The sequence below is a fragment of the Mercenaria mercenaria genome, chromosome 18 (assembly GCF_021730395.1).
Source record: "Mercenaria mercenaria strain notata chromosome 18, MADL_Memer_1, whole genome shotgun sequence".
In the NCBI taxonomy this organism is placed as follows: Eukaryota; Metazoa; Mollusca; class Bivalvia; order Venerida; family Veneridae; genus Mercenaria; species Mercenaria mercenaria.
Window position 1 is genome coordinate 35,587,180 of NC_069378.1, and position 14,410 is coordinate 35,601,589.

General features: G+C 36.5%; 1 protein-coding gene across 3 annotated transcripts in view; it reads right to left on the reverse strand.

The window, feature by feature from the left end:
* LOC123537798 (inositol-trisphosphate 3-kinase homolog) overlaps window positions 1-14,410 on the reverse strand; it is an 82,085-nt gene that overhangs the window by 54,233 nt on the left and 13,442 nt on the right. For 2 of the 3 annotated variants that reach the window (XR_008368308.1, XM_045321627.2), the window contains exon 1: window positions 1,920-2,416. The exons of the other annotated variant lie outside the window; for it this stretch is intronic. Coding sequence is in view for 1 of the 2 variants with exons in the window: in XM_045321627.2 (XP_045177562.2) it covers window positions 1,920-1,991 (72 nt within the window). In the remaining variant the exon portion in view is untranslated. Of the gene's footprint in view, window positions 1-1,919; window positions 2,417-14,410 lie in introns of those variants that run through there. 3 annotated transcript variants of the gene reach the window in all.

Genomic DNA, 14,410 nt, shown 5'->3' on the forward strand with positions numbered 1-14,410 from the left:
GCGAAAATATTAAATAATGAATGCACTACGCACGGTTTTTGTGTACGCGTCGATGTAAATTAGATGTTACGATACTAAGGTCACACGTGCTTGTGGAATGGAAAATTACCGGCATGACGTTTTGATATCTTTACGATTCGCGGGTAAATACCAGTCAATCCGGGTAGCGACTGAACCATCTCAAAGTTTGTTGACGTTTTGTAGATGTAATTTCTGAATTTTGGTAAAGTAAGGACGTAAAAAAACCACTCGCCCGATCGTCCGAGTACACAGCGAGGTCCACTCGTCCTACTCAGACTTAACTCGCCAATGCGAGCAGGCGAGTGGAATTTTACAACCTGTTAATGCCGATAAATGTGCGGCAAAACACGATATTTTGCACGCGTTAAACTCCTTTCCTGCGAAATTACGTCCAGGTGAATACACTAATTTTATTTTCTTTGGGGCTGTAAACAGCCGACCGGCGGAAAAAATAAAATAAAACTCGGGAAAATGAATTTTAATTTTATTCCACTTTTGCAATATTTAGGACCGGCGCTCCCGTAAAACGAAAAATAAAAAAACTCTGGCCTGAGCACCAAGTGAAAAGCTACTAGTACTATTTTTATGGCGGTTATTGAGTCATTAAGTACAAAGGGAAAAAACCTGTTGAACTCTGGTCTAAATTTGACCTTGAACTATTCAGTAGGGATCTGGATGTTGCGCGTGACATATTACCTCATTATTGAAAGTATTTGTGCCAAGAAATATAGTAATATAAAAATCCCTTAAAGAACGGCACAGTTATGGACTGGACAAGAAACAGACCAAGTCAATACCATGTTAACTTTTCAAATTAAACTGTGACCTTGACCTTTAAGCTAGAGGTCTGAGTGACATGTTATAATGGGTAACATTTGTGCCAAGTAATGTTTAAATACATTGATGGATGACATTTTTAGACTGTACAAAAGGTGTGGAGGGACAGAATTACAGATGGAATGATGAATGTAAAGTTGCAATCTCATAGACCTCAAAAATTGTTTTCAAGCAAGGGATGCGTTCACAGATTTACTATGAAACTGTATGAGATTTATGTGTAACTGGAGGAGGTTCATATGGAAGTGGAAGAGGTTCATGTGGAACTGGAAGAGAATCATGTGGAACTGGAAGAGATTCATGTTTAACTGGAGGAGATTAATGTGTAACTGAAGTAGATTCATGTGGAACTGGAGGAGGTTCATGTGGAACTAGAGGAGATTCATGTTTAACTGGAGGAGATTAATGTGTAACTGAAGTAGATTCATGTGGAACTGGAGGAGGTTCATGTGTGGAACTGGAGGAGGTTCTTGTGGGACTGGAGGAGGTTCATGTGGAACTGGAGGAGATTCATACTGAACTGGAGGAAGTTTATGTGGAACTGGAAGAGATTCATGTGGAACTGGAGGAGGTTCATGTGGAACTGGAGGAGGTTAATGTGGAACTGGAGGAGGTTCTTGTGGGACTGGAGGAGGTTCTTGTGGGACTAGAGGTTCATGTAAATGTGGAGGAGGAGGTTCTTGTGAAACTTGAGGAGGTTCATGTGGAACTGAAGGAGATTCTTGTGGGACTGGAGGAGGTTCATGTAAATGTGGTGGAGGAGGTTCTTGTGGAACTGGAGGAGGTTCATGTGGAACTGGATGAGGTTCTTGTGGGACTGGAGGAGGTTCATGTAAATGTGGAGGAGGAGGTTCATGTGGAACTGGAGGAGGTTTATTTAAATGTGGAGGAGGAGGTTCATGTGGAACTAGAGGATAATCATGTAGAACTAGAGGAGGTTATGTGGAACTGGAGGAGATTCAGACAAACTGGAATCAAACATTATTTAAGTGACTTTTTCCTATTTTGTATTTAAATGAATCACAAAAATATTGTGCTGTCTCATCGTTTATAAATATTACCTTCTTTCCTTTCCTTTTATGAATACCACGGAAACAATTCCACATTCCTATGCTGTGTCCATTTACACCCATATTGGTGTAAGTCAAACTACATCTCAAGCTAGTCCACTTAAGGCTGATATTTTTGTCTGTTTATATTCTCTGTTTTTAACATTCCCTTTAATAACGATGAAAGTCTATACCAAAGATTTCAAATTTTAATCATACTTAAGTACAAATATAAAAACAAGCTTTTATCAGCTGCACCAAACACTTAGAATGACGTCTGTTTGAATAAGAAAAAATCAGTTATCTATAAGTATTGAACATTATTTAACTTCCTGTAATGTAGAATCACAAATATATCTCTGCAATTTATTACACCTGATTTCCTAAAATGTAAAACTTTATATAGATACTTATGTCACTATAAATTCCATATGGAATACATATTCTCCCATATTCATGTGTTAGGTTTATATTGTCTGTCATTACAGCACAGTTGTACAGATTAACATCAGTAAAGTAACCACTCCTGTCACATAAATGTGGTATATAATTACACATCATTATCATTATCTTTATAGTACTTAACATAATTTATCTCATTATGGGTCATCATGATATCAAAACATTACTCAATTGTTTTATTGACATTATTACTATTATACAATTGTTCTTTCTCCTACCTTTTTATATAGAACTTAGATAAAGAACTTGAGAGATTAATTAATACTTCTCTATATTTACATGTATTTATTACCTGATATAACATTTTTTTTGCATAAAAAGATAGGAAGAAGGCAATGTTTTCTCTTATTACTCTTTTTTTAAAAAGTTAGATTGAATATTTTACATTTTTGAGGAAGGAATGCTAAGCCTTAAATATGGACTTCCAGTTTTGAAGAAATATTTTTTCCTTGTATTTTTGTTTCACAGGTAACCAGGACACATGTATTACAATTTCAAAATTTCCAGTTTCCTTTTTCCCCGAGGTCTCGAATTATATAAGGATATTCCAATGAAATAACAAGAGGCCAAGGGCCAAAGTCACTTGAAGGAGGACCTTGATCTTTTAATCTTCCCTCTGACCAAGTTTGGTGAACATCCACTAAGTAGCCCATAAATACTTTCTCCAAAGCTGTTTCTATTTTTTGCTGTAACGGCCTTAAATGTACAACCAAACTTTTTCCTAACACCCCTAAAAAAGCTAAAAATGTAACCATTTCTTCAAATTCATAGCAATCTATAAAATGTTGCTGCAGGCTAGTCCAAGATGAGTGAAAATCCACCGAGTGATTCATGAGAAAAGTCATTTAAAGGTTTTTCTAATTTTAGATCTACTGGCCCTTTAAAGGGGCTAAAATGAACCATCTGAACAAACAAGACAGAAGATTCTACAGGTCTCTGGGAAGAAATTGTTTAAAGGTTTTTCTAATTTTAGCTTCTGTGGGCCCTGTAAGGGCCAAGCAAAAACTTTGACATCCAAGAGAGGACCATCCAACTGTGTTACAGACAAAATTAGGTGAAGGTCCATCAAGTGGTTCATGGGAAGTAACTCCTTTTCTATTTTTAGCTAAGGCAGTCCTTCACAGGGGCCAAGCTGAACCATCTGAACAAACTTTCAGAGAAAACCATACAATGTTTATACAGACAAAGTTTGGAGAAGATACATCAAGTGGTTCATGAGAAGCTATTTAAAGGTTTTTCTATTTCAGCTCTGACAGACCCTAAAAGGGCCAAGCAGAACCATTTGAACAATACTGAGAGTGGATCATACAAGAATGCTACTGACAAAGTTTGGTGAAAATATATTAGCTTGTTTATGAGAAGGAATTATTTAAAGCTTTTTTCTATTTACTGCTCTGGTGGCTCCTTTAAAGACGCGCCGCAAAATAACTGTAATCTTTTGTATTTCCATGATGGTATTGTGCATTTTATTTGACCTGGCGGGGCAGAGTTAATCTTGGTAGTTTCAAACAAGAGGACCACTGGTCCTTGGTCGCTCACCTGAGAACAGCTTGATTAAATTTAATGAATATCCTGCTTAAAATGCAGCCCCTATTGCATATACAAGGTATTTCTTTGATTTGATCAGGTGACCTAGTTTTTGACCCAACATGACCCATATTTTAACTCTTGAAACCTAGCTTTCATCAAGACAAACATTCTATCAAATTTCATGAAGATCCACTGAAAAATGCAGCCCCTATTGCATACACAAGGTTATTCTTTGATTTGACCAGGTGACCTAATTTTTGACCCAACATGACCCATATTTGAACTTGACCTAGATTTCATCAAAGCAAACATTTTGATCAAATTTCATAAACATCCTGCCTAAAATGTAGCCCCTATTGCATTCACAAAGTTTTTGTTTGATTTTACTGGGTGACCTAGTTTTTGACCCCAGATGACCCCTTTTGTACTACAAGACAAATATTCTGATCAAATTTCATGAATTTCAAGTGTAAAATGTAGCCACTATTGCATACACAAGGTTTTTCTTTGTTTTGACCGGTGACCTTGTTTTTGATCCAAGATGACCCATAAATGAACTTGACCTAGATTTCATCCAGACAAACATTGTGATAAACTTTCATGAAGATCTGATGTAAAATGCAGTCCCTATTGCATACACAAGGTTTTTCTTTGATTTGATCGGGTGACCTAGTTTTTGAACCCAGATGACCCATATTCAAATATGACCTACATTTCATCCAGACAAACATTCTGATCAAATTTCATGAAGATCCAGAGTAAAATGCAGTCCCTATTGCATACAGAAGGTTTTTCATTGATTTGACCTAGTGACCTAGTTTTTGACCCGAGATGACAAATGACGTTATGACGTTATACCCAAAAACACGCGTAAATTGGATAAAATACTGCAAACCGAGTGAAATAAAGGCAAAACAAGAGCACCGCCTTGTGGGTGCTGACGCTCATCTGATTTTTTTGTACAATAGAAATATTGTCCTACCCATGATTTTCTAAGTCTAAAAAGGGCCATCATTCTTGCAAAAAGCAGGATAGAGTTATGTTTCTTGATGTAAAGCGTCCGCTTATGATGGTGAAAAACTGTTGCAAGTTTTAAAGCAATAGCTTTGATAGTTTATGAGAAAATTTGACTTAAACATAATACTCAACCAAGAAAATGATTTTCTAAGTCCAAAAGGGGCAATAATTATTGCAAAAAGCAGGATGGAGTTATGTTGCTTGCTGTACAGGGTCAGCTTATGATGGTGAACAAGTGTTGCAAGTTTCAAAGCAATAGCTTTGATAGTTTAAGAGAAAAAGTTGACCTAAACATAAAACTTAACAAAGAAATCTGATATTTTCTAAGTCCAAAAGGGGCCATAAATCTTGCAAAAAGCAGGATGGAGTTATGTTTCATGCTGTACAGGGTCAGCTTATGTTGGTGAACAAGTGTTGCAAGTTTTAAAGCAATAGCGTTGATAGTTTAGGAAAAAAGCTGATCTAAACATAAAACTTAAACAAGAAAACTGATTTTCTAAGTCCAAAAGGGGCAATAATTCTTGCAAAAAGCAGGATGGAGTTATGTTTCTTGATGTACAGGGTCAGCTTATGATGGTGAACAAGTGTTGCAAGTTTCAAAGCAATAGCTTTGATAGTTTACGAGAAAAGTTGACCTAAACATAAAACTTAACCAAGAAATTTGATATTTTCTAAGTACAAAAGGGGCCATAAATCTTGCAAAAAGCAGGATGGAGTTATGTTTCTTGCAATACAGGGTCAGCTTATGATGGTGAACAAGTGTTCCAAGTTTCAAAGCAATAGCTTTGATAGTTTAGGAGAAAAGCTGACTTAAACATAAAACTTAACCAGGCAACGCCGACGCAGACACCGCTCAAGTGATGACAAAAACTCATCTTTTTTTTTTTCAAAAAATCAGATGAGCTAAAAAGTATGATCAAATGTTGGTGTCAGGTAGAACATCTTATCATCAAAAATTGGTGTCAGTAAGAACTTTCCCTGGGAATCATGTGGTGTCAGACAGAACGTTTTTGGTCTACCCATCCGACTTTAACACCTCGTATTTTTGAAAGTAATCGAGATTTTGATGAGATATTTTGCAGACAAAGAGAGAGAATGTTGGACTTTTTATTGAGGGTAATGCCAAGCTTGTTGCCTCAAAAATGAGAAAAAATCCTCGGTTCAATATCCAAAACAATGAAAAACTGGCCATGGATTAGCCATCTGTATGCTTATTTGGTGGTCTTTTTAATTCAGAAAGCATTCCTTTAGATGCCTCTTTCTATCCTTGAAACATGGTAGGAATCTGGTTTTCATTGATTTACATTGTGTATAGAAACAAGAGCTGTCAGTGGACAGCGCGCTCGACTATTCTCAGTGCTTGATAGTATAATATAAACAATGAGTAAAACTTTAACATTACAACAAGCATATTCTAAGTCAAAAAGGGGCCATAATTCAGTCAAAATGCTTGATAGAGTTGCCTCTTCCTTTTTACAGACTGGGGTCATGATGGTAAACAAGTATGCAAAATATGAAAGCAATATCTCAATGGACTTTGAAAATATTTGGGGTGGTACGCAAACTTTAACATTTATTCTAAGTCGAGAAGGGGCCATAATTCAGTCAAAATGCTTGATAGAGTTACCTCCTCCTTTTTACAGAGTGGGGTCATGATGGTAAACAAGTATGCAAAATATGAAAGCAATATCTCAATGGACTTTGAAAATATTTGGGGTGGTACGCAAACTTTAACATTTATTCTAAGTCGAAAAGGGGCCATAATTCAGTCAAAATGCTTGACAGAGTTGCCTCCTCCTTTTCACAGACTGGGGTCATGATAGTAAACAAGTATGCAAAATATGAAAGCAATATCTCAATGGACTTTGAAAAATATTTGGGGTGGTATGCAAACTTTAACATTTATTCTAAGTCAAAAAGGGGCCATAATTCAGTCAAAATGCTTGATAGAGTTGCCTCTTCCTTTTTACAGACCGGGGTCATGATGGCAAACAATTATGCAAAATATAAAGCAATATCTCAATGGACTTTGAAAATATTTGGGGTGGTTCGCAAACTTCAACATTTGTGTGACGCTTACGCTAATGCTCACACCGACGCCAGGATAGTCGAGCTAAAAACTGAAAATACTTACTTCAAAACGACAACAATCTCCTTAGAGTGTCGCGTTGTCCGATCTGGTGTCATTATCTGGTGGTGTCGCGCTATCACGTAATAGAGTGTGTTACAATGTAAGGTAGATGGCCACTGAATAATAAATCAGGTTGCCGAATATACTACATATCCTGCACAATAATGCAATAGACCGTCGCGAAACCCCGCCCCGCAAAGTTGATTAAAACGCACAATAATTATACATGGTTTGCATTAAAAAACTGAGAAAGAACAAGTATCTAGTTACAAATCTACAGTGTCATAATTATATAAGGCTAAGACAATGTGTTTAATGTCTAAATGTATTATTACATTAATGTAGCAGTATGCACAGTAGTTGATGTATTAAGGTGAGTTAAGACCACAGGTAAGATATTAAATATTCTAAGTTTTTACAACTATACTGAAAAACTGAAGTTGTGAAAACATTAATTCAAGGAGGGCCTGAATTGTCAACTTGTCATCTTGTAGAATAGCTGTATTATACCAGTATTATTGGAATGATTTGCATGAAGTTCATGTGGGAGGAAAAAGTAGTTCATTAGGTCGTGGTGGGTCTTTAAGAGGCAAGCAAATTAACTTACAAACAAAACTGAGAGACAACCATCCAAGCATGCTAATGACCAAGTTTGTTGGAGATCCAGCAAGTGGTATATGAAGAAATAGTTTAAACATAAGGGTTATTTCTAGCTGTAATAGCCCTTAAAAGCACCATTCAAAAATATTTAAGAGTTGACTCGAGTTCATGAGCAGAATCTGTTTAAAAGTTCTATTATTAGTTCTGGTGGCCTGTAAAAGTGGTCCAGCAGAACTTGGAACAAACTTGAGAGAGGTCTATGCAAGGATGTTAGAGACAAAAAACACTGCCAATGAATGCACTTAAAACAAGACATGTTCTTTTAATTAAAACTTATGAAACATGTATGTGAGCACCTTAATGTTCCACCAACGAACTGCTGACAATATTCTTAGAGGAAAAACAAATACAATGAAAAAGTCTCATAGTGGGAAGCACAGAAAGGGTATGTCAAAATGACTGAGGATACATGGAAAAATAACACGACCAGACAACAATCAGTACAACATGAAAACTCACCATTGCCAACAAGTCAGCAAATGTATTAATGTCCACTTTTGAAACAGTTTTCTGCTTCTCCTCACCACTGCCTCTGTTTTTTCGACCTTTTCTCTTATGAACGGAACATTTACGACAAATCTCCCTATCCTCTACTTCAGGAATAACAGATACTGTTTTCAAAACGTCAGGTCCTGCTTCATTACATGAAACACACATTTTATATCCGACCATATTTGGAAACTTGGTATAACGCCTCCCTTCTGCAAAGGAGACAGTCCGAAAACTAGGATTTTTCTTGACCCCTGACCTTTGAAAATGATATGTCAAGGTGGAAGATTCATCGTCACTTGAAAGTGGATCAGCTATTACAGAAATTGATATTTTTAGATTCTGTCCTGCTGTTTTTTTACTGACTTGGCGTTTCAATGTTAAAGTTTCAACATATTCCTCAGAATTACTATTTCTACGTGCACTGTGAACACAACCCATTTTTTTTCCTTCACTTAACTTTTGTTCACTTTGTAAAGGTAATATCAATATTGAATACTGTCAACATCAGCACACGATTTTCACCTAACATTGTCACAATTGACATACACAGTCAAGGAATAAAACTAAAACAAAAGCTGTAGGAAGACAGCAACACCGCACTATCCAAAATCCTTTCCACAGGCACAGTTAAATGACATAAACAAGGACAACTTTAGAGTCATAGAACTTCCTCCTATTTTAATGCTTAATGAACAAGTGCCCGTCCTCTAGATACCAATTTACATACACATATTTTTCAAATAGTCAAGCTAAAATAAACAAGAATAACATCTTAGTAACAGTACAAGATAATACTTGTAACTATAGGAATATGTCCACAACAAAAGTCACCAAATAATATAACTCACTGGGGTAAAAACAGTTCATACTTCCAACAGATTATAGAAATACCAAAGCATGTTTAAATTTCATATGTTATATGACAAACCTCACTCTCATATACATTAAACCACAGTAAAATCTCCTGTAAAAGGAAATGCCAAGAATATTCCAGTTGCCATAGAAACCTGCATCAAATATTTCCCGCAAGACACCTGTGTTCTGGCAAAACAACAACAACACTGCTAAAAAGAGATTATAAATTGCTCACAATAATGTTGCTATGCAATGTTCCTAGTTATATATGGAAAATTGATTTTCCTTTAGAAATCAAAAGTGGAAAATATCAGCGGTAACAATACAAAACAACTCTTTTTTACAAATAAACTCTTATATTGTCGTGCACATGGAAAACACAAATGTCACTATTTTAATAATAATACTACTGAATGCTCTAACTTGCTTATAACAAACTAATGACTTAGAGATGTTACATCAACTGACAATCTGAACACACTGCAAGTCAGATCAACAAAGTGAACACGGGTGCGGTGGTTACATACTCGACCTACCTAAATGTTAGATCTTTCTGTACAATCGGATATCTAAAACTGCTACTTTCATTTCCACAGATCTATTTTTTTAGCTTGACTATTAGAAGAATAAGTAGAGCTTTCCCACTCACCATGGCGTTGGTGTCTGTGTCAGCGTCACACCTTGGTTAAGTTTTTTGTATGGCAGTCCACATTTTGACAAAAACTTTTGAGATAAAGCTTTGAAACTTCCAACACTTGTGTACCATCACCATGTCCGGTTTTCAGCAAGAGTTCATAACTCCATCAAGGATTTTGGCTGAATTATGGCCCCATTTAACTTAAAAATCGTTGTTAAGTTTTTCGTATTAGTTCATATTTTGTGTAAACTGTTTGACATAATGGCTTTGAAACTTTTATCACTTGTTTATTAAAACAGTCTTTATCTGTAGGCAAGAGCACATAACTCTGTCAAGTAAGGACCATAACCGTGGTAAAAATAGTCACAGCAAAAGCTTGTTCATCTGTGAAAAACTGAGGTAAATCAGGCTAATATTGTGGGAGAAGTTGGACACCCAAGATTTTTCTATATTTTCTATATAGCAAAACTATCAAAGAGCCATAACTGCGGTAAAAATAGGCACAGAAAAGTTTCCTTCCTTAATGGTCATCTGCACACTACGCTTTTTTATGTGTGAAAGTTTGAAGAAAATCAGGCTTATAGTGTGAGAGGAGTTGGACCCACAAGATTTCGAGACGTATGGACATACAGACAGCTGCAACACTATATGCCCCCAACATAAATGCATGAGAAGCAGTTGTTTAAAGGTTTTTCTAGTTTAAGCTCTGCAGACCCTTAAAAGGGGCCAAAATGAACCATTTGAACAAACCTGATAGAGGTCCATGCCAGGTTGCTACAGACCAAGTTTGTTGTAAATCTGACAATAGTTTCAGATGAGATGTTTAATAAATTTGTTGACAAAGGACAATGGATGCTGGACCATCCACCTATACTAATAGTTCACCCTGAACAAATTTAAGTGAGCTTAATTAAAGTGATTTCTTCCAAAAATCTTTTGTATTCATTTATCAACTCTATTGTTTGACCCAAAATGTGTAAGTTACAAAATTTAAAAGCTACATATCCTTACTACCTGCTAAAGCTAAACAAGTAATTAAATGCTGATATTAGATCAACTGTCCGTTATATGTAACTAAGTATGATAAACAGTACTGAATATAAAATTTTGCTTTCAAGTGAAACATTGCACTAAATTGCATTTAACATACTTCTGTCACAAATTACGTCTAAAACTTTATATCTGCAGGAAGAATGTCACTGTTAATGTCTCCCTGTTTTAGGCTAGGGTATTGAAAGGACATGTAAATAATGTTTTTACATAGCGTGTTTAGTGTTTAAAAGCGATATATGATCTATAAATAAAACAGCAACCAAAATGAACATAAGTCACTCACCTGAGAAGGAATATAACCTTTAAACCCTGCTTTCAATTTTTAGCTTTTGATGGCCCCATTTGAAATAAAAAAAAATGCTGGAAACCTTATAATGATGTTACAGACCTAGTTTGATGAAGATCCATCAAACAGTTCATGAAAAGAAGTAACTGTTGTTTAAAGGTATTTCTATCTTAGCTCTAATGGCCCCCAACAAAAGACCCCCAAGCCCTCATTTGAACAATACTGAGTGAAGCCCTTATAATGATGTTACAGTCCCTGTTTGATGAAGATCAATCAAGAGGTTCATGAGAATCAGCTGTAACCATGTTTTTCTACTTTTAGCTCTAATGGCCCCTTAAAGTGGTTGAGTGTCAACATTTGAACAATTTTGGGGAGAACTTTATACTGACGATACAGACCAAGTTTGATTAAGCTTGAATCAAATCCATTATGTAACACGACAGACAGTCTCAGTGAAAGTGTATCGAAATTCCAACCACATTTTTAACAACAAAGATGGGCATTTCATGAATTATTGATGCCAAGTTATGGCCCTTGTAACAGTTCAAAAAGTTCACGAAAAGAGGTGGTTTAAAGGTATTTCTATTTTTAGCCCCTTAAAGTGGCTGTCTGCCCTCATTTAACAAAATCTGGAGAGGAACCAGGTTTTTCTACTTTTAGCTCTAATGGCCCCTAAAAGTGGTCAAGTGTCCCCATCTGTTAAATTTGGGTGAGGACTTGATACTGATGCTACAGAGTACAGACCCAGTTTGATGAAGATCAATCTAGCGGTTCATAAGAAGAAGTTATTTTAATGTTGTTTTTTTTTTTATATTTCTAGCTCTGGTGACCTATAATTTAAGGGGCCAAGCAGAAACATTTGATAGAGATCTATGCCTACTGACCAAGTTTGGTGTAATTCTGACCAGTAATTTCAGAGGAAAGACGTTTAAATAAAACCTTTGTCATAGGATGCTGGACCATCCACCTGTACCAATAGCAATAGTTCATCCTGAACAAAGTTAAGGTGAGCTAAAAATCTGATGAAAATTTCACTATTTTGAAACAAGAGGACCATGATGGTCCTGAATCGCTCACCTATCTCCACATGACCCAGTGTTCAACTGAGTATGACATCGTTATTTCTATTATTTGACATAGTGACCTAGTTTTTGAGCACATGTGACCTAGATATCATCAAGATAAAAAATTCTGACCAATTTTCATGAAGATCCATTGAAAAATATGGCCTCTAGAGAGGTCACAAGGTTTTTCTATTATTTGACCTAATGACCTAGTTTTTGAAGGCACGTGACCCACTTTTAAACTTGACCTAGATATCATCAAGGTGAACATTCTCACCAATTTTCATGAAGATCTCGTGAAAAATATGGCCTCTAGAGAGGTCACAAGGTTTTTCTATTTTTCGACCTACTGACCTAGTTTTTGACTGCACATGACCAGTTAGGAACTGACCTAGATATCATCAAGCTGAACATTCTCACCAATTTTCATGAAGATCCATTAAGAAATATGGCCTCTAGAGAGGTCACAAGGTTTTTTCTATTTTTAGACCTCCTGACCTAGTTTTTGACCCCACGTGACCCAGTTTCGAATCTGACTTAGATATCATCAAGATGAACATTCTGACCAATATTCATGAAGATCTCATGAAAAATATGGCCTCTAGAGAGGTCACAAGGTTTTTCTATTTTTAGATCTACTGACCTAGTTTTTAACCCCACGTGACCCAGTTTCGAACTTGACCTAGATATCATCAAGGTGAACATTCTGACCAATTTTCATGAAGATCCATTGAGAAATATGGCCACTAGAGAGGTCACAAGGTTTTTCTATTTTTAGATCTACTGACCTAGTTTTTGACCCCACATGACCCAGTTTCGAACTTGACCTAGATATCATCAAGATGAACATTCTGACCAATATTCATGAATATCTCATGAAAAATATGGCCTCTAGAGAGGTCACAAGGTTTTTCTATTTTTAGATCTACTGACCTAGTTTTTAACCCCACGTGACCCAGTTTCGAACCTGACCTAGATATCATCAAGGTGAACATTCTGACCAATTTTCATGAAGATGCATTGAGAAATATGGCCTCTAGAGAGGTCATAAGGTTTTCTATTTTCTAGAGACCTAATGACCTAGTTTTTGACCCTACGTGACCCAGTTTCAAACTTGACCTAGATATCATCAAGATAAACATTCTGACCAATATTCATGAAGATCTCATGAAAAATATGGCCTCTAGAGAGGTCACAAGGTTTTTCTATTTTTAGACCTACTGACCTAGTTTTTGACCCCACGTGACCCAGTTTCGAATCTGACTTAGATATCATCAAGATGAACATTCTGACCAATATTCATGAAGATCTCATGAAAAATATGGCCTCTAGAGAGGTCACAAGGTTTTTCTATTTTTAGATCTACTGACCTAGTTTTTAACCCCACGTGACCCAGTTTCGAACTTGACCTAGATATCATCAAGGTGAACATTCTGACCAATTTTCATGAAGATCCATTGAGAAATATGGCCACTAGAGAGGTCACAAGGTTTTTCTATTTTTAGATCTACTGACCTAGTTTTTGACCCCACATGACCCAGTTTCGAACCTGACCTAGATATCATCAAGGTGAACATTCTGACCAATATTCATGAAGATCTCATGAAAAATATGGCCTCTAGAGAGGTCACAAGGTTTTTCTATTTTTAGATCTACTGACCTAGTTTTTAACCCCACGTGACCCAGTTTCGAACTTGACCTAGATATCATCAAGATGAACATTCTGACCAATTTTCATGAAGATGCATTGAGAAATATGGCCTCTAGAGAGGTCACAAGGTTTTTCTATTTTTAGACCTAATGACCTAGTTTTTGACCCTACGTGACCAGTTTCGAACTTGACCTAGATATCATCAAGATAAACATTCTGACCAATATTCATGAAGATCTCATGAAAAATATGGCCTCTAGAGAGGTCACAAGGTTTTTCTATTTTTAGACCTACTGACCTAGTTTTTGACCCCACGTGACCCAGTGTCGAACTTGACCTAGATATCATCAAGGTGAACATTCTGACCAATTTTCATGAAGATCTTGTGAAATATATGGCCTCTAGAGAGGTCACAAGGTTTTTCTATTTTTAGACCTACTGACCTAGTTTTTGACGGCACGTGACCCAGTTTCGAACTTGACCTAGATATCATCAAGATGAACATTCTGACCAACTTTCATAAAGATCCCATGAAAAATGTGACCTCTAGAGTGGTCACAAGCAAAAGTTTACGGACGCACGGACGCACGGACGGACGACGGACGACGGACACCGCGCGATCACAAAAGCTCACCTTGTCACTTTGTGACAGGTGAGCTAAAAAT